The sequence below is a fragment of the Tenrec ecaudatus genome, chromosome 12 (assembly GCF_050624435.1).
Source record: "Tenrec ecaudatus isolate mTenEca1 chromosome 12, mTenEca1.hap1, whole genome shotgun sequence".
In the NCBI taxonomy this organism is placed as follows: Eukaryota; Metazoa; Chordata; class Mammalia; order Afrosoricida; family Tenrecidae; genus Tenrec; species Tenrec ecaudatus.
This window is the reverse complement of record NC_134541.1, coordinates 127,629,967-127,655,114: the sequence shown is the minus strand read 5'-3', so window position 1 is coordinate 127,655,114 and position 25,148 is coordinate 127,629,967. Positions and strand designations below refer to the sequence as shown.

Genomic DNA, 25,148 nt, shown 5'->3' with positions numbered 1-25,148 from the left:
CTTCGGAACGCGCGCCTTTAAGGGCCGGCCAGGGGCGTGTCCAGCCCGCCGTCGTCCCGCCCCGGGGCGTGTCCGCCCGCGCCCCGCCCCCAGAGCTGGTAGCGGAGGCCCGGGGAGGCGGCGCCCGCTCGGGCTCGGCGCTCGCTCGGAGCTGCAGCGCTGTCTGCAGCTCTGCGGGCTCGGCGAGTCCTTTCCCGCGGGCGGCTGCCCAGCGCGCGGCCCCAGTCCCACGTGGGCGGCACGGCGATGGCCCCCTCGGCGCGGCGCGGCGGGCAGGCGCGCGGGCACCGGCCGGCGCGGCCCGAGTGAACGCGGCCCCCCTCCCGCCCTCGGCCCCGGGGCGCCCGGGATGGCCGGGCCGCCGCTGCGCCGGGCGCTTCTGCTGTGGCAGCTGCTGGCGGCGGGCGGCGCGGCGCTGGAGATCGGCCGCTTCGACCCGGAGCGCGGGCGCGGGCCGGCGCCGTGCCAGGCGGTGGAGATCCCCATGTGCCGCGGCATCGGCTACAACCTGACCCGCATGCCCAACCTGCTGGGCCACGAGTCGCAGCGCGAGGCGGCCGCCAAGCTGGACGAGTTCGCGCCGCTCGTGCAGTACGGCTGCCACAGCCACCTGCGCTTCTTCCTGTGCTCGCTCTACGCGCCCATGTGCACCGACCAGGTCTCGACGCCCATCCCCGCCTGCCGGCCCATGTGCGAGCAGGCGCGCCTGCGCTGCGCGCCCATCATGGAGCAGTTCAACTTCGGCTGGCCGGACTCGCTGGACTGCGCGCAGCTGCCCACGCGCAACGACCCGCACGCGCTCTGCATGGAGGCGCCCGAGAACGCCACGGCCGGCCCCGCCGAGCCCCACCAGGGCCGGGGCATGCTGCCCGTGGCGCCGCGGCCCGCGCGGCCTCCTGGCGACGGGGCCCCGGGGCCGGAAGGCGGCGGCGGCGGCCGCTGCGCGAACCCGGAGAAGTTCCAGTACGTGGAGAAGAGCCGCTCGTGCGCGCCACGCTGCGGGCCGGGCGTCGAGGTGTTCTGGTCGCGGCGCGACAAGGACTTCGCGCTCGTCTGGATGGCCGTGTGGTCGGCGCTCTGCTTCTTCTCCACCGCCTTCACCGTGCTCACCTTCCTGCTGGAGCCTCACCGGTTCCAGTACCCCGAGCGCCCCATCATCTTCCTGTCCATGTGCTATAACGTCTACTCGCTGGCCTTCCTCATCCGCGCCGTGGCAGGTGCCCAGAGCGTGGCCTGCGACCAGGAGGCGGGCGCGCTGTACGTGATCCAGGAGGGCCTGGAGAACACGGGCTGCACGCTCGTCTTCCTCCTGCTCTACTACTTCGGCATGGCCAGCTCGCTATGGTGGGTGGTCCTGACCCTCACCTGGTTCCTGGCGGCTGGCAAGAAATGGGGCCACGAGGCCATCGAGGCCCATGGCAGCTACTTCCACCTCGCGGCGTGGGGGCTGCCGGCCCTCAAGACCATCGTCATCCTGACCCTGCGCAAGGTGGCCGGGGACGAGCTGACCGGGCTGTGCTACGTGGCCAGCATGGACGCGGCGGCGCTCACGGGCTTCGTGCTGGTGCCTCTCTCCTGCTACCTGGTGCTTGGCACCAGCTTCCTCCTGACGGGCTTCGTGGCCCTCTTCCACATCCGCAAGATCATGAAGACTGGGGGCACCAACACCGAGAAGCTGGAGAAGCTCATGGTCAAGATCGGTGTCTTCTCCATCCTCTACACGGTGCCCGCCACCTGCGTCATCGTGTGCTACGTCTACGAGCGCCTCAACATGGACTTCTGGCGCCTGCGCGCCACGGAGCAGCAGTGCAGGGCGGCGGCCGTGCCCGGAGGCCGCAGGGACTGCTCGCTGCAGGGGGGCTCGGTGCCCACCGTGGCGGTCTTTATGCTCAAGATCTTCATGTCGCTCGTGGTGGGCATCACCAGCGGCGTGTGGGTGTGGAGCTCCAAGACTTTCCAGAGCTGGCAGAGCCTGTGCCACCGCAAGATGGCAGCCGGCCGCGCGCGGGCCAAGGCCTGCCGGACCCCCGGGGGCTACGGCCGGGGTCCCCACTGCCACTACAAGGCCCCCACTGTGGTCTTGCACATGACTAAGACGGACCCCTCTTTAGAAAACCCCACGCACCTCTAGGGACAGGCCTGGAGTGGCAGCGGCGGCGGCCCCCCTGTGAGCACTCCCCCTCCAGAAGGGACAGCTGGCTAGCAGCTGCCCAGCTGTCAAGGTCAGGCAAGTGAGCGCCAAGGACCGGAGCACCAGGGCAGGGGGGGGCGCCTTCGGCCCCTCGCTTGTCAGGATCCATCGGGGCTCGCTGCCCTCACCCCCCACGGAATCCTACAGGGTGCTGGAAGAGGCTGGGGACGGGGACGGAGAGGGTGGCGGGGACAGGAGCCAGCAGGGCGTTTATTTAATGATGTAATTTATTGTTGAGTTTCTCTGGAAGCTGGGACTGCAATAAACCCCCAAAGTGGTACGATTGAGTCCTCTCAGGCAGTGGAAGGGGCAAGGTGGAGGGCGGTGGGGATCCGGGGGCGTAGCCCTGTGAGACTGGGCTCCTGTGAGAGCGGGGGAGCCAGGGGATGGGGGTCCCCACTCACACACACACACACACACACACTCCACCCCCTTTCTGGCTCTCACCAATCGGGAGGCAGCCCCCAGCTGTGTGGTGCAGTGGGGGTGTGGGTGGATGAGTACGCTCCTGATAGGTCCGCGTGTTGGTGTTGGTCTGAGGCCTGCCTGAACCTTGTGCCCCACGGAGTGGCTGGGATGCCCGGGGACCCCAACTCTGCCCCCAGGACGTTTAGCTGTTTGGAGGAGGGGGTGGGGGTGGAAGAGATACGTTTTTCCTCTTTCCAGACAGACTTACTTGCCTGATTGGCGTATTAAGTGAGGATGTCCCGGGCTCTGGGGTGTCTGGAAGGTTCCCTAGGAGCTGCGGTACCTGCTCCGGCTGCCCCCTACAGGCGCGTCGGTGGCGGTGCAGTTCCGTGCTGGGGGGCTGAGGCTAGAGGCTCCCAGCAATTGACCTCTACAACCGCTGTTCTCCCCACGCAATCCTCAGAGCCGCTGTCAGGGCACCAGCTCATGACTCTGGGGCGGGGGGTGGGGCAGTGGAGATAGGTCTGGCATGTGGGTATCTCGGCCCAGACACAAAGTAGAAGTTAGGGTTCCAGCGCATGCCCAAAGGCAGGGAGCTGGTGGAGCAAGGCATGAGTGAAGTGGCAGCATGCGTGTTCGCGTGCCCAGGGTCGGGAAGGTGCCACGTCTCTTGAGTGTGTGCGGGAACACCCAGGGCCGCTGAGACCTGCCCTGTTCCTTGTTAGGTGTCCCAAGCCTCCCCTCCCCCCATCAGTTTAGCACCAGCTTCCTGGGACCCACCTTGATCCCAGTGCTGCCAGCCCCGTGAGAGCCTTTCTTGATTTCTGTCCCTGGGTGCCAGCACTCATTGTCATGGCCAGGAAGCTCCAAGAGCCCAGCCCCCTCCTTGCCAGCCTCGCTGTAGAAGGAAATGAAGGCCTTACCGATGGGGAGGAGGGGGCTGCTGTGCCCTAGACCTGATAGGAGTGGGGCTGAGCCAGAATCCCCTTCCTGTCCCCCACTGCCAGTCCCAGAATGGGTGGAGTCACATTCCCTCAGATCCATCAGGATTTGGGGGGGTGGGGACAGTAATGACACGGAACCAGCTGGTGATCCCTGCACCCCTGCCTTAGCCACTTCTCTCCATGCTTTCTCACGAGCAGTGACTCTATGGGGTCCTCATACCCTGAACCCCCCTGCCTGCGTCCTGAGGGAGAGGGTGTGGGCTGACTGCCCGGAATGAGCAGGGGGCACAGTGGCTTCGGGTGCTAGGCTGCAGGCCACCGTGACGGGGAGAATGAAGGGACAAGGACCTGTGGCTGGACCAGAAGGTGGGTGTACAGTGCATGGGCAGAGGCTGGTGGGAAGGGGCTCTGTGGTTCAGGGCTCAGCAGAGACAAGCCTGTGGGAGACCCCCAGAGGGCTCTGCCTCAGAAGACATTCTGGGAAAGCCTGGAGGAGTCCAGAAAAGTCTTGGAAGTGGGCATAGCCGCCCTGTTGTAAGGCACTTCCCCAGGCTCCTCCTGGCGGGCCCTCTCATCCTGGGAAGGCACAGGGCTGGAGAGGGCTTGACAGGCCCAAGGCTGCACAGTCAGTGCCCTCAAACTGGCATTTAAACCTCTCTGGACTTCCCCTGTAGGAGCCCCAGTGGCGTCGTGGGTTACGTGGGGAGCTGCTAACCAAAATGTCAGCAACTTGAGACCACCAGCCGCTCTGCAGGATGGGGCTTCCTTCCTGCCCCTGTAAAGATTCAGTCTTGGAAACCCGCAGGGGCCGTGCTACGCTGCCCTACAAGGTTGCTGTGAGTCAAAATTGACTCCGTGGCAGTGAGTTTGTTTTTGTAACCTCACCTCTAGCAGTCCGTAGTGGTTATGCATTGGGCTGCTAACAGCAAGATCCACAGTTCAAAACCACAGCCAGCAGGGGAGAAAAATAAGTTTCTTACTCCAATAAAGATTTCCTGTCCCACGGAGACAGTCCTACCCTGTCCTGTAGGGTCACTGTGTCAGAAACAACTCAATGACAGTGAGTTTTTGTTGTTTTATATTTTAACATCACTTCTATCTAAATTTAGGGGGGGCTTAAATCACCATTTGAAGCATCTAATTAAAAAGGGAATCCTTCAGTGGGGATCATTCAGGGATTTAATGTGGGGGAAATGCCTGACATTGACAAGACTTGTGTTCCCCCCGCAGAGGACTTGAACCTGGGTCCTAACCACGGGCTTACAGGATTCCTGTCCTCTCCTAGTTTCATTCCAAATGTGTCTCCTCCAGGTTTCCATACCTAGGGTGGCTCTAGCTCGAGAAATGGCAAAGTCTTGGGGGGTGGGGGGGGCGGGCGAGGGTATACAGGGGTAGACAAAAGCCCTCCTCAACGGAATCTTGTCCTTAAAAAGGAAAATTCAAAAGCCATACAGAAAAAAAAATGGTCGCTAAAAACACCTCAGAAACCAACACCTGCTGGCATGTACATTGTCGGACACTTTGGTGCTCCAATGCCTGGGTCTGCTAAGTGCAGCACGTATGCACATACACACACATATGCACACACGCACATGCCGCCTGTGTTAAGGGCCTTAACAGAACTCAGCCTTGACCTCAAACTCAAACCAGACAGCAATCCCATATAGGGTGTCCAAGGTTATACATTGTTACCAGAGCAGACAGCATCAACTTCCTCCCTCTCCAAAGGGGGGCGGCTGATGGTTTTGAACTGTCAGCTCACCAGGACCCCTTCTAGTCAGTTTCCATGGACAATTCAGAAGTCAGCAGGGCCAATGGCAGCCAAAAGCAGAGTTGGGTGTGTGTGTGAGGGAGTAGGTTTGGTAATCAGTAGCTACTAGTCCCAACGGGGAAGAAATCATGAACGGGATTGGGATACAGGCCCTAGGCAAGGTCACAGGGCCCAGCAAGTCCTCCTGTGAGCCTAAGGGCTGACCCCACCTCAGGAGCAGGACTTGACCTAAGTGGGCCAGGCTCCCTCCCACCATGCCTATCTTGTCAAATGCCAGTTTGACACTGGACAAGCAATCCGTGCTGCCTGTCGTGCCCGAGCTAAACAGAAGCGGAGAGAAATCTTCTCCCAAGACTGGCCATGTGCGGTGGCCAGTAAACTAAAAAAACTCATTACCATGGAATCGATTTTGACTCCTAGCAACCTTATAGGACAGGGTAGAGTTGCCCCTGAGTTGAGACTGTTAACTCTTTACAGGAGTGGAAAGCTTCATTTCTTCTGTGGAGCGGCTGTTGGGTTCCAATTGCTCACCTTGCCATTAGCAGCTCCACATGTATGTAATCCACTATAACCACCAGGCTCCTGGGATGAAGGCCCAATTACACCACCGTGCAGCTCATCTCCAGCTGACAAGGCTTAATAAAGGGGCTCACACTCAAATCCACTGCCATTCTTGTCAACGCCAAGTCACAGGTACGTGGCAGAGCCCCTGTGGGTTTCCCAGAGGAGTAGAAAGCTCATCTTTCTCTGGAGAAGACTGGGGTCAAATTGCTAAGCAGCTCGGTGCGCAGCCCACCACACTACCAAGGAGTACTCGGTATAGATAGGCAAGGAAATGATGGGGACGGGGTATCTGTGTGTAAGGACAAGGCTGTGCAGCCCTGGGAATTGAAATATTCTCTCTAGGGTCCAGGTAATAGATGGTGTCACCCTACATGAGGGAACCTTCAGGCTTTAAGCCCACTGACACAGTGGTTAATTCACTTGTGCCCGCCCCCTGGTCAAGGTTAGGCAAAAGTTGGTTACAGCAGTTGTTCATGATGAATTCTTATAGGCCTCGACAACTGGACTTTGGTCCACATGGGCCTGGGTGGGAACCCGGGCTCATCAAGACCAGGGAGTGAGTCAGGGGCAGAGCCTCCACCACGGTCTTGCCCGCAGCTGTCTGACCTGCTCCCGGTCTTGGGAGCACAGCAGAGGCTCCTGGATGCAGCATCCGCTGCACAGATGAAGGCACGTAGGAGACAAGGCTGACCCTGTGGTGGCAGAATTGCAGCCGAGCACATGGAAATTCATGCTTCTGGCTGTCTGTTCTGTTTTCAATGTTTCTTGAAATAACTTTGGTAAATGTCAGGCGTTTCCCCAAAACCAACCACCTGAAGGCTAACATAAATCCCTATTGAAGACTTCAAACATATTTTTCCCCTTCCTAATGCTTAGATGTTCCAGATGGATTTTGTCCGGGGGCTTATACAGACGCAAAGTCAGGCTTCTGCCACGTTGGAAAGGCCGCCGGTGGTGGAGGAAGCGGAGCTCCAGTTAAATGCTGGGGCGGAGCGGGGGTGGGGGTCCACAGTCCACAGGACAGGCCTTTGCAGGATTGCACTCCCCACTCCCAACCGCCCCCTCCTCCCACCAGCACAAAGAAAGATTTGCCAGAATGATTTTCTTTATAAACACAAGTACATGATGTTTATTTGAAATTCCAATTTATTACAAGTTCACCCTTTAAATGGGCCCCTTCCTCCTTAAAGACGATAAATCAACATCTGGATGTAACTGAAGCAGGAGAGCGATCTCACAGTGGGCGCGCATGGAGTCCAAGCAGGAGCGGCTAGCGTGGGAGGCTGGCCCTGCCCTGCCTGTGGGGCAGCCCTGGGTGAGGAGGGGTGGACACGGAGGCGACCAGGTCCCTGCAGTTGCATTCCAGAGGCTCCCATTTCCCAGTTCTCGGCAGTGCCGTCCCTCGGCACTTCTCTGGCTTTCAATTAAATAGTTACCCAAGAGCTTCGGCACTCAGATGGTCAAAATTTCACGTTGATAGAAAAGAAAATTAAACCCTGTCTTGTATTTTTTATCAAAATTGGACATAAAAGGGAAAGAAGACTACAAAGTTTTGCCTAAATGTCATCCCCAGGGCCAGCCTCCTGTGGGCAGGGTCCAGACGGGCCCTTACCTCCCCACTCCCAGGTGCGCAGGGGGAAAGGGCAGAGCCAGCCACTGTGACAGGGACAGGTGGCGCCCCCTGCCCTGCCTTGATGAGCCCCCAGCCCCATTTCCTGGCAGGCTGGAGGCTAGGCGGGGGAGCAGGGGACAGTAAAGCGAACACATTGTCATATAAATCGTACTGTACATGTGCCAAAGCAAGGGGACAGGGACTTTACAAGATGTTCTTTATACAAGAGCACTGCAGAAACAAGCCACTCTTAGTAACTAGAAAAGTCCATTTAAAAAATTAAACTATTCACGCCTTCCTGCTTCTCATCTGTTCCCCCAAGAGCTTGCCTGGCACGTGGGTGGGCTGAGCTCCAACACCCACCGGCCAGATCCCTCCCCCAAGTCCAGCTTCTGTGCATGATTCTAAGCAGGACTCCAATCTCTCTCCGTGAAGTGCCTTCGTTTCTGTTTTGGTTTTTTTTTTCTTTTTTCTTTTCTGGAGGGGGTGGGGTGAGGAAAGGTGGAGAGGAGTGGGGGTTGGGAGAGGGTTAAGAATGGCTCCAGGAAATGACCCTTCACTCTGCCAAGCTCAGCTCAAAAACTCGGGAGGGTTTCAGGATGCTGGTGAAGAGTTCTGATTGGCACACTCACGGCTACGTCACCTGAGGGAAGGGGAGACAGAGGACAGGCTTAAGGCCAGGAATGGACACAAAACATCACTGACCAGACCACCAGGGGCCTGTGACATCCCACAGTCCCTTCCCTGGAAGCCAGGGACTGGTCCCCCTTTTGGCAGCCTAGTGAGAGGGACCTGTTCCTAAGGAAGAAGAAAGGAGAAGGAACTGGGTTCCCACAGAAAGTGTGACCCAGAGATCTTTGCTGAAAACACAGGAGCAGGGTGAAGGGCCTATTCTGCCCATCAGCTTACTGTGCAGAGACCAGCAGCCTAATAGGAGACGACACAGAGACCTCTGCTTGAAGGCAGACCCCTCGGCTATGTCTTCCTCGCCCTCAGCTCCCTTACCAGGCCCTGCCTCTCTACTTCTTCGGTCTTCGTCCCCTGGACTGACCAACGGGCTCTGGCTCACTGTCCCCTTCGTCATCGGGGAGCCGGTCAGGAAACTTCTTGCGTTTCCGGCGTACATACGCGTGGCCTGGAAGGTGTTTATGTAGCAGGGCCACCAGACACTGTTCCGTCTTCGCCATGCAACTAAGAACGGGGCTGCCGCGGCAGTTGTACAGCTCCGCGTTGGCAAACACTTGCTTCAGGTCGGTGAGGAACTCCTGCACGGAGCGGTAGCTCCCACAGGAGCACTTGTTCTGCATGGTCTGGAAGTCCATGGGGTGGGTGATGACTTCGTAGTAGTCCTCGGCCTCATCTCGCGTCACAGGCTCCCTACAGAGAAGCAAGTGCTGAACTAAGAGCTGCCCTCTCCCAGGCAGAGAAAGGGATCAGGGAGCCCGAGTGCTGGCTCTCCTCCCTCCCTGGTGGCGGCTGGGAGCTCACCTGAAAGGCCAGCTGAAGCGGTACTTCACCATCTTGTGGAGGATCTCTTCACACTTCTGCAGCTCCAGGCTCTGCCTGCGGGAGCTCCGCTTAGTTTGAAGTATCTGGCACCAAAGACAGACGACATCTTGTTACAGATAGGGGAGGGAGGGGGCAGGAGCAGAGGACATGTAAGCTGTGAGAGAAGAAAGCAAAGGAACAGGGCAAACAGAAAGTTCAACCACCCTCTGGGTCGGGTTTTCCAGTCGGAGCCCCCTCAGCACAGGAAGCAGCAGCCCCATCAGCCCATGGGCCCCATCCTCCCTGGGGAATTCTGGCCACAGCAGCACAGGGCAGACTGCAGCTGGCGCAGGAGTGGCAGGAGTTGGCCTTCTGAGAGCAGAGGACCCAGAGATGGGGTTACTCCAAGGACAGTACTCAGACCACCTGCAGCCACTTCTGGAGGATAGGGGTGGCTCTGAGGGAAGCACGTGCACTTCCCCCCTGGACTGAGCTCGTCCACTACAGGCCTGTGGAACCATGGCCTCAGCAGCCCTGGAGAAGGGGGCAGGTCTCTCCCAGGAAGCCCCAGACAAGTGGGGCTGAAAGGAGTCCACAGACTTCCCGTGAGAGAATCCTTTATACCCTCATCTCCCTAATGACTTGCACAATAGCATCATCAGCCCCAACCTGATCTGTGGAAACAAGAATGCTTTTAGGAGGCTCTTTTTGGCCTTTAAGGCGCAAGGGAAATCTTAGGCAAAGGCACAGGATTCCGGCTGATGGGGTGGGGGTGCCCGAGTCCCTCCCAGAACAACTGTCAGCAGGAGACCCAACAGCAGGCGAAGCGCCAGCATTGCTGACATTCCCACCGCATCCACCCAGCCCCTTTGAGCCCACTGGAGACACAGGGGGCTATTTTAGAACCTTGACAAGCTGCGGCTGCCTGCTCGCTAAAGGAGATGGGATTTGCAGGCTAGCAGGGGATGCCTGACATAGCTGTTCTTGGAGGGCCTGGGTCTCTGTCTGCTCACACACCCACCCTTACAGCCTCCAATGGGGGTAAGGAGTGGTGTGGGGGGGTGAGGAAGCTCCACCTGTTGCCTAATGGCTTCCTCATGCAGGGCGAGGGAGGGGATGGGGTTTAGAAACCAAAAAGTTAGCAGAAGCCGAGAGGTTATTCTTACTAGCTCATCCACCTCGGGGGCTTCATCGACAGGAGGTGCCTTCGACCGAGACCGCCTGGCAGGATGCGGCTTCTTCCCAGGCCGCCGGCCAGGCCGTGCTGCCAGAGGGATGACACTCTGCTTGCCCCGAATGGTCTTCCGAGGTCTCACTGAATGAAAAATGGGATTCAGAGCAGAACAGCTGAGGAGGCCAGGAGCACGTCCATGGGTGGGTGGGGAGCAGGGGCCATCCAACAAGGTGGCTTCCTGTGGTCAGTTTTGGATATGCCTCCTGCCTGCCTCACAGGACATGGGAGCCACATGCCACCCCTTCCAGAAGCAGCAGCAAGAAAGAGGGACTGGCTATCTTCCTTCAACTCCTAAGGGCCTGTAACAGCCATGCAGAAACCCACTACCTTCAGGGGCCGCTCCAGCTATGCCCAGAAATGAGGGTCCTGCAGGAGTCGCTGCACACAGAGACAGGAGAGACTGGGGTATCACCATGCCCTCATTGCCTAAGAAGCCTATACTGGCTGACCCGGGCTTTTCATGAAGGCTCACACTACCATGAGGCCTCGTCTCTCGCTGGGACCCATGGGGAGTTGGAGGAGTCTTGCTTTCTTTCCGGTCTAGTCACTTCTAGAGCAGCCCTGCCCAGAACCCCCGAAGAGGATGTAAGGCCGCTGCCTCAGCCCTGAGCTCACATCAGATGCCCGATGGCAGGTATGTCAACACTGCTCAGCATGAGCTCCCAAAGAATTCTGACTTCTACATTGACAGCTGCCTAGACTTTTCCTCGCTAACTCTGGAAAGTAGGAGGTCAGACTGGCCAGAGATAAGGGCATAGAGGGGTCACGGGTCTAGAATCAATAGCTCATGTTTCATCAACCAGGCACCCCGTTCTGCTATTTCAGGGTCCCTCACTCAAGACTAGTGAGAGAAAGAGATGCCAATGCCAAGAATGCGACTTGGGCTGCCCTGAAGGGCCCGCCCCATGAAGCCATCTCCTTGGTGAACTGAAAAAGGGTTCTGAAGTTCCAAACACCTCCGAGATGCTTCTGGCTGGAGGGGCCTTGGAAGCCTGGAGAGGAAACAAGACTGGAAAGAGAGCTACAGAGAATTGAAAGGAGTCAGGGTGTTGCTCTATTCGGCATCTGTCCTCAAATGGGATCCAGACCTTGAATTTGGCTGGTGGGTGAGGGTTTCCTACTGATGCAGGATCCATGGCTGCCTGTCCACTTGCCCTGCGACACGTGAGAACTCACGAACAAACACAAGGGAGGCTTCACAGAAACGGAGATTAAAGTGTCTCAGAGGACAAGCCTGGAGGGAAAGGGCAGGATGGGAGCAAGGAGGCAGGTGTGCAAGTCCAAAGACTTGAGGGAGGCTTGGGTCGCTGCCCTGAAATGCCAAACGTCTGTCCTTTCTCCTTTTACCACAGCGGTTCTCAACCTGTGGGTCACAACCCCTTTGGGGGCTAAACAACCCTTTCAGAGGGATTGCCAGACTCATAACAGTAGCAAAATGACAGTTATGAAATAGCAATGCGAATAATGTTACAGTTGGGGGTCACCACAGCATGAGTTGTGCATTAAAGGATCGTGGCGGTAGGAAGGGAGAGAACCACTGGTCTACCACATACAGTGATTCATAGAGCTTGATCTTAGAAAAGATACCAAGAAGCCTGGATCGGTGATCTCTTTTCTCCTTACCTACAAAGAAGGCTGTTTTATAAAGAATGAGGCTGTTTAAAAAAAGATGATGGCACAGAGTGAGCCTGTGTGACCAGGTCTCTCCCCCACCCCTCCGCCCCCTCTGTCCTATTGGCATCCAATAGACTGAGTCTGCACCTACCTAAAGAGACAGTGCCTAATCCATGGGGAAAGGAGACCTGGTGGATACTAACTAATCACAACGTCAGTAGCTCAAACCAACCAGCCGCTCCAAGGGAAAAAAATGAGGTTATTTCCTCCTGTAAAGATCCACAGCGTGGCGAACCCTACACAGGGGTCATTATGAGTCAAAATAGACAGGACAGCACTGGGTTTGTTTTGGGTTCAAGTCATAGGAAAACCAGCCTTCTCCTTTCAAATCAGCCAATCATCGTGGTGAGCCCAGGGAGAGGACATCACAGTGACCGAAGAGAAGATGTCCTGAGAGGCTCTGCCAAGAGCACAGCTGCCCACTCTACCGGCAATTCCCTCTCTTGGGGGCCTGACATGGCAGCCAGGTCTGAAATGCAGCAGCAGCACAGCTGTGGTTCTTCTGTAGCCCAAATGCCACCAAATCTCAGACCCGGTGGATCTGCCACCACTTGATGCTTGGGGACCAAGCCAACCTCCTACTTAGGAGGGTGGTTAAGTGGCAACTTATAAAACCACTTTGAAGACATGACAGCTGACCTACAGCCACAACATGCCGGGGACTGTGAAGACAGCAAAATGGTAACACTGATTAATCTGGTGCCAACCTAGCTGCCTGGCTGTCAGCTTCGAAGTCTGTGAGGGTAACTATGAAGGCAAATGGAATACTTACATCGCAACCCTGCCACCTCATAATCTTCCTCCTCCTCCTCCTCCTCCTCTTCCTCGGAGTCACTCTCCTCATCTTCACTGTCCTCAGTGGCAGACTCCTCAGTGTAATTCCTGTGAGAGGGAACAAGCACATAAGCTAATGGTTCCAAAATCAGCCCTGACAAAGGCTGGAGTTCTTTCTACAAGGTTCTGGGCAGCTTTTCTATCTTCACAGACTACAAGGTTGGGGCCTGAAATTCAGTCCATGACACAAGAAATAATATGAAAATCTAAGCTGCAATAGCCCAGCTCTCTTCACAAGACCCAGTTCACTCAAATAAGACAGCACTGGCAGCAGATATCATGACCTGTGCCCTGAAACAATGCGAAACACTAATCCTTTTGTCTCAGGAAAAAGTCAGATAATATAACACTTCAGATATTAAAAGCTGTCCCGAACTCTGATAAACAGAGCCCAGACAGGTGTTAACTCCACCTTGATGGCCCCCGTCCAGGAGCTGAAACAGCTTGCAGATGATTGTACCATCAAAGCCATGGTAATCCCAGCTCAGAACAGCTGGTCCAAAGCCCCGCCACAGCAGAGCAGTGTGCCTCATGTCAGTGTGGCTGGAACGGAGAGAGAAACTGCTGGGGCGGGGAAGGGGTCAGTATCAAACAGCTCAGCCCTTGGAAAGAAAGCCCAAGTCAGAGAGCCTATTTGTGCTGCCCTTTCACCGCCTCACAGATCAGTATACAGAATGGGGCGCACAGAAGGTGGCTCCTCTCTACAAGACCAGTTCTTACTAGGCATGGCGGGGAAGGCTGCAGGGACTAGCAAGGTAACAACCAGTATGAAAAAAAAGAAAGAAAATGCTCTGAAATTGACTGTGGTGGTGATCAAACAACTCTTGTACGATACATAAATTATATGCCAACAAAACTATTGAGGAAAGGGAGGGCACCTGTATTTTGCCTTTCTGGAGTTAGTGTGTGCTTTAAATATAGTCATTTCTTTTTTTTTTGTCACTTTTTCTTTCTTAAATTTTATTTTATTGGGGGCTCTTACATCTCTTATAATCCATACACATCCATTTTGTCAAACATTTCTGTACATGTGTAGCCATCATCTTTTTCAAGACGTTTTCTTTCTACTTGAGGCCCTGGAATCAGCTCATTTTTCCTTCAACCCCCACCTTGCCCTCCCCCCCCCATGCCCCCTTGAAAATCTATACATTCTTCCCCTTTTTTTCCTCATGTCTTACACTGACTGCTGTCTCATTTCACCCCTTTTCCATTGTCTGTCTTTCTGGGATTGGGGCCATAAATCGGTCATTGTGATCAGTTAGCCTTTACTCCACCCCACCCCCACCTTTACCCTCCTAGGATCGCTGCTCTCCTTATTGGTCATGAGGGTGTGTTTGTCCTGGATTCCCTGTGTTGTGAGTTCTTCTCTGTACCAGTACACATGTTCTGGTCTAGCCAGATTTGTAAAACAGAATTGGGGTCAGGGTAGTGGGGTGGGGGGAAGAGGAAGCATAAAAAACTAGGAGACAGTTGTGTATTTCATCAGCACTACACTGCAACCAGACTGGCTCTTCTCTTCCTCCCTGTGGCTGTTTTGACAGGGGGTGTCCAGTTGATTACTGATGGGCCATGGCTCTCCACTCGGCCCTCCCCTCATTCCCACTGACAGCTTTTTGTTTGTTTTGTTTTGTGTCTCTGATGCCTGATCCCATCAACACCTCATAAGCATACAGGCTGGCATGCCTCTTCCATGTGGGATTTGTTGCTTCTGTTTAGCTTCAAGCCTTTAAGATCCCATACGCTATATTTTTTGATAGCCAGGCACTATCAGCTTTCTTCTTCACATTTGCTTATGCACCCGTATCGTATTTGGTAATCGTGTCAGGGAGGGTGAACATCACAAAGTGACATGCTAGTAGAACAAATTGTTCTTGTGTTGAGGGAGTATTTGAGTGGAGGTCCAATGTCCATCTGCTACCATTAATACTTTATATGCAAATACATTTATATACAACAACAGAATAAAGCTATGGAGATATATTTATTTAGAGCCCTTTCTTTTCTCAAGCCACTCACCACCTCGCAGAGTAGACAGTCATGGACAAACTCATCCTAAAAGCAGGGTGCAGCCACACTGATAAGAAATCACCAGGTAGAAAGAAGGGAACAACTCATTCCGAGAATGTTTCGAAAAGGGAGTGACGTTTCAGCTGGGCTGTGGAGTCCTAAGAGACACAGTCCCCCACAGCTACAGGGGTTCGGGGGCACTGGAAACTACTGAGAGGTTTCAAGAACACTGGAACCCAGAGGAGGAACAATTCACGCTTAACACGCTACCAGAAAAGTCGTGAAATGTCAGTGGTGCATGGGGCAGCTATGCGTTTGGAAGTAAGGATTTGACTCCTCCATCAGTAATACCTGGGTAATACTGCTGGGGCTGGGGCTGGGGGTATTATCAAACATGCCACGATGCCTACGTGCTGCCCTTCCTTGCTCCACCTCACAGTCCCATGGAGAGTGGGGCATTTCCTTGGCAAATTTAACAGGGGGTGGATGCAAAAACCACAAGGAAAAAAATAGTGGCCAGTGTGGAAACAAAAGGCAAAATGTCTAGAGAGACAAAATATGAGCAGGAGCAAACCCAGCCAAGTCAACAATTAGCCCAATTAAATTAACCAGTGCTCTGAGCTCCTACAGTGACCCTTCCAATGATCAGACTCTCTAGCCAAAAGATGGTCTTAGTGCCCCTTACACTTGCCCTGTCGGAATAACTGATGCTCACTGATAATAGTGACTTTGTTAAGAGGAAAAGGTCTCACCTGCCCCGGGAGTTGCGCCTGGCGGTCGCAGGCTGGCAGGCTGGGCACTGCCACTCGCCATCTGGAACTTCATAGAGGGCCGGCCGAAGACAGAACAGGTGGAAGGCTTTATTGCACTCGTCGCACAGGATCAGTTTGTCATCCTCACCTGCAGAGGTAAACACACGCGGGCCCGTCAGAAGTGTGACTCGGGCAGTGAGTTGTAGGAGCGAGCAGCTCCCCTTCAATCAGGCTCAAGAAAGAGCAAACAGTGCAAAGCCCAGCACACACCCGCCCTGGCAAAACCCCAAGAACCCTTCTGAAAGGACAGGTAGCACAAACTACGCTTGAACAGCACTTGGGGAACAGCTGTCCTGACTCAAAACCCCCTAGATCTTCTCTGCCAAGGCAGTTCCAGACCATTAGGAGCATTCACTGGGAGGTTACGAAATCCAAGGGACAGCAGGACATGCTGCCTATGTTCCTCACCTGCCAAGAGCTGCACCCCCTAAGTGGAGTACAGTACTGCTGCCCTTCCTCCTCCCCACTCCAATGTTTCTCCACCAGTCCTTATGTGCCTCCAGCTGTCAAGGGACCTTTCACCAACGACAGGGTCACTCCTCTGTCCTCCAAGAGGGGCTTTTATAGTCGCTGAATGCTTCTTCATTGCATTTCCATTCTTGGTAATGTAAAAACTGCCCGATTCTCAGTGAATAGCGACCACTGAGCAGTCAGTCTCAGAGGAGTTGGCAGCAATAGCACCCTCCTCCCCCGTAGACCCAGGACAACCTGGCTCTATGCTATTGGGAAGACAGGACCTCCGCCCAAGCCTTCCCCACCGAACAGGAGGACACACCCCTGTCGACTGGCCCTTTCCTACTTCACAGATGCCCACAGCTCAAGCTCTGAGATCAGATGCACTAAGTCTGTTCCTGTCGAAAGGAAAGCTGTGGCCTGGCGGAAAGACTGCCCAGGCTGCCCCGTACAGACTTCTAGGAGCATGAAGAGCCTGCTCCTCCATATGTGCATGAAAGCAACTCCAACGCCCCTTACCTTTCTTTCGGCAAACTTTGCACCGAGCATTTTCTGCTGACATATCCCACTTGATACAGGCATCAAGCATGCCAAGTAGAACATGCATTCTAGAAAAAGTCTGAGCTTCTCGGATTGCTGCCTTCCATTTTTCTAGTGCAGATGCAACCTAGACAGAGAATAGATTGGGCAAGTATTACACAACAATGACCTTGAAGACATGAAATGGGGATTCTTCTAAGACTAGATGTGGGTGATGGAAATCCCTCAGCACAGCTCCCTCCCAGAGCTCCTCTAATCCAACCTCTATTGTTACAGAAGATAGCAAGGCTCTGAAGAGAGGGGCACATGCCAAGGGACTTGGACAGAGCTGGGAGTGGGAGGTGTCTCTTCTAATAAAATTCACTTAAAGATTCGGGCTGTTTAGAGCAAGAGTAATGCAACAATGCCACGTGGCTGAGAAAGCTCTGCTTCCTGCACGTCACTGCCACCCCAGAGCACAGACCCTGGAGTCTGAGCAGTATCTAAGGGCCGCTTTATGACTCAGTCAGGGATGAGCCTTAGACACAGAGCACTGCTCGACTATGTTATAGCATGCAATTCTTTTTTCCTAATGGGAAGTTAATAAATATAACGTTCAATCACATCAAACGGTATCGTAAAATTACTACCACAATCAGATTGCAAACATTTTTTTTCCTTTCTGGCCTCCTTGACATTGGCTCCCTTTTACCCGTGAGCACCCCACCTCCTACCAAATTCTAACAAAAATGGAAACTTAAAAGTTCTGCTGGAAGCATTGTTTTCTTCCATCAGAAAATTTCAAGGGTAAATGCCACCATTTCCACTAAAAAAAGACATTCTAAGGCGCTTTGTTCCACAGAAATGATATTGGAGGTTAACTGATTTGTATGACTGTCAGTCAGGTAAGTTTGGTGTTTTCAAAGCATTTCTGGTCTACCGATGAGGCCTGCAGCGACCAAGCAGAGGTCTTCACAAAAGACAGACCGGCTGACCGTGCACTCTCCTGTGGGCGGCTGTTCAGCAGCTGAGTGCTTAACCTCCAGCTGTCAGGACACCGTCTTCCTGAGAGAACACCGCTATCCTGGAAGCACGGACTTCCAACCAGAGTGAGCAAGGGGCAGGGCGAGCTCTGGTAGTCCAGAGGCTGAGTTCCAAGCCTAACCCTAGTGAGAGGGGATAAACCACTCTGGCAGGCAGCGCCATCTATAGATGTCCTATTTTAAGAGTAACCAAATCTTTCCAGTGTAAAATAAACTGAAGAATTTTAGATTCACAGTGCTTAGAGAGTGTTTATTGAGAATATTTCAAAAACAGTGGCTACAAACGGGCTTTGTTGTCCTCTAGTGGACAATCAGAAGTACTGCATACAAGTATTCAAGAAAATCACCCGACCTACACGCAGAATTTTTTTTTTTAAAGCATTTTATTAGGGGCTCAAACAACTCTTAACACAATCCATACATATACATACATCAATTGTATAAAGCACATCTGTACCACACAGAACTTTTTACTCGTTATTAATTGCACAAGTTAAACACTAAGTATTCCATACGGCCTGATTGATTTTTTTAAAAGAAAAAATTCTATAAATAAGCTAAGTATTTAATCCCACGGAGATATAACTTATATGTTATAAAGTTCCTCTTGGGAAAAGAAAAAACAAATCATAGCAACCACAGAGTTTCCAAGACTAAATCTTTATGGGGCTGAAGGCCCCTTCAGCCATTCCCTATTCTTTGGCAATTAGGATCAGTGCTTCGATAAACATTCGACAGCATCATCTGACACAGAAAGACAGCTCAGAGCCATTGAAAGTTTGCCCTAACCTAGGACTCCAGGCCCCCAATTCAACACTCTTCAATCCCAACACTCTGGATAACCCCCGAGCCTCCCACTAGACCAGTGGTTCTTAACCTGTGGGTTTCGACCCCTGTGGGGAGGCCAAACAACCCTTTCACAGGGGTCACACAATTCATAACAGTAGCAAAATGACAGCTATGAAATAGCAACAAAAATAATTTTATGGTTGGGAGTCACCACAACATGAGGAACTGTAGTAAAGGGTTGCGGCATTAGGAAGATTGAGAACCACTGCTCTAGACCCAGAGTCACCCACTTAGATCAGACCAGTTGAGACTTGACCCAGCCTCTACTTTTAAGGGCCAAAACTCCAGATTTGGACAAAAATATACCTGGTCTCCCCATTGCACAAAACTCCAAGCCACCCAGGGTATATGAGAGAAAACACACACACACACACACACACACACACACACACACGACTCTCTCATAGTTAGATCAGTACTGATGAAACCACACCCACAACTGCAGAATGAGTTTGGGGCCCTCAGCAAGGGGGCAATGCAGCGACACTGCCCTACACTGCTGCTGGGAAGCTCCCCAGTGGAACCCTAGAATCCTCGAGCACAGTGGTTCTCTACCTGTGGGTCTCGACTCCTTTAGGAGTTGAACGACCTTTTCACAAATGGTCTTAAGAACCGAGACACCGTCTCCTGGTGGGTCCACCCCCCCACCCCATGCAGATACGCCCACCTATGAGTACCTGGCATGAAGAATGTTACCCATGCAGCCATCTAGCTCAGAAGGAACAAAGCCCACATGGAAGAAGCACACCAACCTGTGTGGTCACGGGGTGCTGAAGAGATCAGTATCAGGCATCAAAGAACAAAAATATCATATCATTGTGTGCTCACCTCCATGATATGATCACTGAAGACAAATGGGTGCATAAGCAAATGTGGCAAAGAAAGCTGATGGTGCCCGGCTATCAAAAGATATAGCATCTGAGGTCTGAAAGGCTGGAAGGTAAACAAGCGGCCATCTAGCTCAGAAGCAACAAAGCCCACATGAAAGAAGCACACCAGCCTGTGCGATCATAAGTTGTTGAAGAGATCAGGTATCAGGCATCAGAACAAAAAATCTTACCATAGGAATAAGGGAGGTAGTGCAGAGTGAAGACCCAAAGCCCATTTGTAGGCCACTGGAGATCTCCTTACAGAGGGGCCTTGGAGATGAGACAGACAGGGTGCGATATAGCAACGATGAAAAATACAACTTTCCACTAGTTCTTAAATGCTTCCTCCCCGCCCCCACTATCATGATCCCAATTCTACCCTTGCAAGTCTGGCTAGACCAGAGGATGTACACTGGTACAGATGGGAACTGGAAATACAGGGAATCCAGGACAGATGATACCTTCAAGACCAGTGGTGTGAGTGCCGATACTCGGAACGTAGAGGGAGGGTGGGTTGGAAAGGGGGAACCGATTACAAGGATCTACATGTGACCTCCTCCCTGGGGGGACGGACAACAGAAAAGTGGGTGAAGAGAGACGTCTGACAGGGCAAGATATGACAAAATGATAATTTACAAATTAGCAAGGGTTCATGATGGAGGGAGGGGGAAAATGAGGACCTGGTACCAGGGGCTTAGGTGGAGAGCAAATGTTTTAAGAATGATGAGGGCAATGAATGTACAAATGTGCTTTACACAACTGATGTATGTATGGGTTGTTGATAAGAGTTGTATGAGCCCCTGATAAAACGATTAAAAAATAATAAGAATGTTACACCATGCCTCAAGACAAAATTTCATTGATTTGTCACTAGAAATAAATATTTCATAATATAGAATGACATCTTGTTTCTGTGATGAAACACAATGCTTGAATGATGTTCAATTTGTAACAATGACAATATATCCTGCATAGCAGATATTTACATGACGATTCATAACAGTAGCAAAATTATAGTTATAAAGTAGCAACGAAAATAACTTTATGGTTGGAGGTCACCACAGCATGAGAAACTGTATAAAAGGGTTGGTACAGCATTAGGGAAGTTGAGAACCACTGTTCTAGCACAACATGTAGATAAATAAAGTCAGCCCCTTGTTCTCAAGTCTATACATCAGGACAGGAGAGCCAGTGTTCTCTGCACTCCTTAGCTTAAGGGAAAGGCGATACTGTTATCTTGGCCAGGCTGTCCCATGGCTTTCAGATTACATTCCTGCCCAAAAGAAAGTTTAAAATGGAAAAACAGATCATCGGGTTGTCAGGACAAATGCAACCAAAGTAAACCAGAATCAAACAAAACCCAGCACCTTCCCCATTCAGTGCAAAGGAAGTAAGCTTTCACTATGTAGAGTCATCAACTACTACAAAAGAGGGATTTACGAGATAATCTACTTTTACAAATAAGGAAACTGGAGTCCAGATTAGAATTGGCGTAAAATCATACAATCACCGGTTGAAAGACCCTGGACTCTTGCCAAGTGGAAACCTTCAAAACAAAGCAAAGTGGAAATTTTCAGACTATGGCAGGGCTGACCTTTGATGGGAGCTTGTAAGGCATAAGGCCATTTTAATGTAGGACATTGTGGAACAACTTAGTAGGCAATCTAATTGCTTTTCCAAGAAACTTTTTCCATATGTCCCATGAATGCCTGGGCCCCAAGGTTAAGCCTGCAAAGCATTCGCATTTTCCTTCCCAAACGGTGCAAGAATCAAGCCCCACCTGGAAGGCCATAAAGGTTTCATCACTGTGAAGCTTAGGATTCAGAAAGAACTTCATGAGGATTCTACAGCTCCTGGTTCTCCCTGAGAAGGAAACGAAGCAGCCAAGGACAGCTGTGAGTGTGAGAAAGGATGTCAAGCAGGAGGCTCCTCTGTACTGAACTGAGATGAAAGCAAAACCTAAGGAGCCCCAGCAAGGTGGGAAATCACATCTCCTGAGAACAGACAGCAAGAGGGCAGTGAACCAACTAAAGCCCTGGAAGACTATCCAGGTGCTGCACAATCACAGAATGTAACAACCCTGATATCCAACCTAAACAGGTAACACATGAGAAGACAACCTCAGGCCAGGAGCCCTGTGGACAGAGATGCAAAAATCTGAAACTAAATACCAGCAAACAACCTATAGCATAATCGGCATACACATGTCCATGTGGCATTTTCCCATGAATTCAGGGGAGTGAGCATTAGAAAAACTAATTGAACTGTGGAATGATATATATATATATACACACACTCTCAATTAAAAACAAACAAAAACCCTATAAAATGTGGGGGGAGGGGGAGAAAAACCAATCAACACGATATACTTCATCAATACAACAAAAGAAAAGCATCTCTATAAGAAACAAAATAAAGCATTTGATAAAGTTCAACATTCCTTCCTAATGAAAATTCCCAAGACAGGGGCAGAAGTTCTTCCATAGAATTCAGGGTATTCATAGGGAAAGGCAACAGTCACAATATTTCCCCTTGAAACAAGACAAGTGGGAGGTATTGGGGAGGAAGGCGCACCTCACTCTTACAGCTTCTACTTAGTATTACAATAGAAATCCTAGCCGTAGTAATGTCAAAAAATAAAAGGTATCTAGATTGGAAAAAAAGTAAATAATCTCTATTCATGGATGACATGATCCTATATATGGGAGATACAGCAATATGAAATAAAAGTTACTAGAGCTTTTGCCAAGTATAAAGTCAACAGAAGTTCACTGGGTTTATACCAGCTATAAGAAATCTGAAAGGGGAATCAGTAAGGAAGTGATTCCATTTACAGTAGCATCTAAGAGAATAAAACACGTAGAATAAATTTAATCAGGGATGTGAAAGAGTATAAAGTGGAAATTGTTAAATGTTGCTGTGATTTTAGTAAATAGAAAGATACCCCACGTGACAAGACTGTTGCGATGTCAATCCTACCTAGAACAATCTATACTGTCAACACTACCTCAACCAAAATTCCAACAGCCTTCTTGGACAGTTAGGAACCAGAGGAAGTAGATATAGGATGTGTGGCTAAACTGTCTCTGTGACGTCTGGATCATTATAAACATTCAGATCAAAGATTTGACAGAAGAATCCTGATCAAAGAGGGGGATATGCAGCACAGCATCTCAAATGCTACAGACGCCAGTCTTTGAGCCAAGGGGGCTGGAGGAGTCCCTGAAACTATTGCCCTGAGGTAGCGCTTAAACCAAAAGTCTTCCCCAAAGTCTTCCTAAAAGTGAGCAATATCCATTGTTTCCAGTGGAGGGCAACTCACAGCACTGCCCTCTAGGGTGTCCGAGAATGTTCATTTTCGCAGGAGCCGACAGCCACGGAGTAGCTGCTGGTGTCCACTGCAGACCATGAAGTCGGCAGTCCAGTGCTTCTCCTGCAGTGCCAGGAGGGCTGCAAACTGCCATTTAGCTTTAACCAAAGTGTCTGCTCTGAGCATTGTGCTCCTTTAAGAACGATCTACAGGGAATCCAACTCAACACAGCAACTGTGAAGATTACACAGGACCCTCAGTGGGCAGTGAGGTGGTGGTGATGGAGAGGGCGAGGGTGGCGGCACAGCTAAAGAAAAAGGCACAAAAATGTGCATGTAAATGTAAAAATGGCTGAAATTGGTGCATGTTGTCCTGGGTATATTTCTCAGTAACAAAATACAATTTAAAGAAGGAAAGAAGAAAAATCTCAACAATGTTTTCTGGAAAGGGGGGGGGTAATCAATCTTCAACTTGATACACAAAATGGGAAGAGTTGACTAAATTAGAAAAATCAATGTTGAAAAACCAGGACAGAGGAGGAGGGGTGACACGTGTAGATTTTTAAACCTATCATCCAGCTCTTAATATAACAACCGACACACAAACCAATGGAATGAGAACTGTAAATCCAGAATAAACCAGTCCAGCTATGGCCACCTGACTTGACACAGGTGCTAAGTGATGCAGTGGGGGAATTAAAGAGTCTCTTTAATGATTGTGCTTGGGAAATTAGAAACATATGCATGCCATACATCACACACACAAAGTGAAAATGTTCTTAAACAAATGTGAAAACTATAATAATACAATATGCATACAAAAGATGTTGACAGTGCTATTGGGCCTCCCTTTAAACAATGAATTAACACTGGAGACACAGTGTAGGAATCCCGCCCGATCTGATCCCACCACACCGCGGCAAAACACTAAGGGCATGGAACAGAATACCAAGGGGAACAGAGCAGCGAAGTCCCCAGGGAATACCAAAAATACTTTGGGGCCAGGGCTTGGCGACCCAACAGACTCAACTGGAAAACACTCCTAAAGGCCAACAAACAGTCCTTGAACTAACTACAAGCTTATATTTCTTGTTGTTGTGTTGTTTTATTTTTTTGTCATTGGCTTGTTGTTTTATTTTATTTTGTTGCTTGGTTTTGCTCTGTCTTGTTTTTGTGCATGTTATTATCTCCTCAGGTCTGTCTAAATAAAACAGGCTGGATGAACAATCTGAAGGAGAAAACAACAGGACCGACAGTTCCGGGGAGACATGGGAGAGGGGGAGGTGGGGGGAAAAGGTAGTGGTGTTAACAAACCCAGGGACAAGGGAACAAGTGATCCAAATCGGTGGCGAGGAGGGTGTAGGAGGCCTGGTAGGGTGTGACCAAGGGTCATGTAACTGAGAGGAATTACTGAAATCCTAATGAAGGCTGAACATGATTGTGGGACAAAAGTATAAGGAAATAGAGGAAAGAACTAGGAGGCAAAGGGCATTTATAGAGGTCTAAATAAAGGCATGTACATATGTAAATATATTTATATGAGGCTGTGAAAATAGATCTATGTGCATATATTATAGTTTTAGTATTAAGGTAGCAGATAGACATTGTGGTTCCACTTAAGTACTCCCTCAATGTAAGAACACTTTCTTCTATTAAACTAGCATTCCATGATGCTCACCTTCCCAACACAATCGCTGAAGAAACAAAGGGGATGCATAAGCAAATATGGTGAAAGCTGATGGTGTCCGGAGTCTAGGGTCTTAAAGATACAGCATCTGGGGTCTTAAAGGCTTGAAGATAAACAAGCGGCCATTTGATGGTGCCCAGTGTCTGGGGTCTTAAAGATACAGCGTCTGGGGTCTTAAGCAGGCGGTCATTTGATGGTGCCCGGTGTCTGGGGTCTTAAAAGCTTGAAGGTAAACAAGCGGCCATCTAGCTGAGAAGCCCACATGGAAGAAGCACACCAGCCTGTGTGATCACGAGGTGCCTAAAGGATCAGTTCTCAGGCATCAAAGAACAAAAAAATCATCGTGTGCTCCTCTCTGACATAATCGCTGGAGACAAATGGGTGCATAAGCAAATGTGGTGAAGAAAGCTGATGATACCGGGAGGGGGGAGGGTGGGTGGGGTGGAAAGGAGGAACCAATTACAAGGATCTACATATAACCTCCTCCCTGGGGGACGGACAACAGAAAAGTGGGTGAAGGGAGACGTTGAACAGTGCAAGACATGACAAAATAATAATTTATACATTATCTAGGGTTCACGAGGGAAGGAGGAGCGGGGAGGGAGGGGAAAATGAGGAGCTGATGCCAGGGGCTTAAGTGGAGAGCAAATGTTTTGAGAATGAAGAAGACAGTGAATGTACAAATGTGCTTCACACAACTGATGTATGTATGGATTGTGATGGATAAGAGTTGTATGAGCCCCTAATAAAATGATAAAAAAAACACAATGAATTATATACTAGAACAAAAACACAAATAGCAAAAGAGTAAATAAGTGAGACTTTATAAAAATATTTTTGTTGATCAAATGACTACCAAAAGACACGTTACCAGCTGGGA

General features: G+C 51.2%; 2 protein-coding genes across 2 annotated transcripts in view; one reads left to right on the top strand and one right to left on the bottom strand.

Moving 5' to 3' along the window:
* Positions 1 to 349: 349 nt before the first annotated feature.
* FZD9 (frizzled class receptor 9) lies at positions 350 to 2,368 on the top strand. The gene has a single exon (XM_075528497.1). The coding sequence runs from the start codon at positions 350 to 352 to the stop codon at positions 2,129 to 2,131; it is 1,782 nt and encodes a 593-aa protein (XP_075384612.1). The 3' UTR covers positions 2,132 to 2,368.
* Positions 2,369 to 6,989: 4,621 nt separating this feature from the next.
* The window catches only part of BAZ1B (bromodomain adjacent to zinc finger domain 1B), a 62,651-nt gene continuing 44,492 nt past the window's right edge, over positions 6,990 to 25,148 (bottom strand). Inside the window, exons 14-20 of the mRNA XM_075564870.1 lie at positions 16,512 to 16,659; positions 15,480 to 15,627; positions 12,659 to 12,768; positions 10,145 to 10,293; positions 8,979 to 9,082; positions 8,496 to 8,867; positions 6,990 to 8,133 (exon numbers count right to left, since the gene is read on the bottom strand). Coding sequence (XP_075420985.1) covers positions 8,510 to 8,867; positions 8,979 to 9,082; positions 10,145 to 10,293; positions 12,659 to 12,768; positions 15,480 to 15,627; positions 16,512 to 16,659 — 1,017 coding nt within the window. The 3' untranslated portion in view covers positions 6,990 to 8,133; positions 8,496 to 8,509. The remainder of the gene's footprint in view (positions 8,134 to 8,495; positions 8,868 to 8,978; positions 9,083 to 10,144; positions 10,294 to 12,658; positions 12,769 to 15,479; positions 15,628 to 16,511; positions 16,660 to 25,148) is intronic.

What these genes read in the sequence shown, in the direction of transcription:
- FZD9 (XM_075528497.1), top strand. Translation starts at nt 350, where the DNA reads ATGGCCGGGCCGCCGCTGCGCCGGGCGCTTCTGCTGTGGCAGCTGCTG.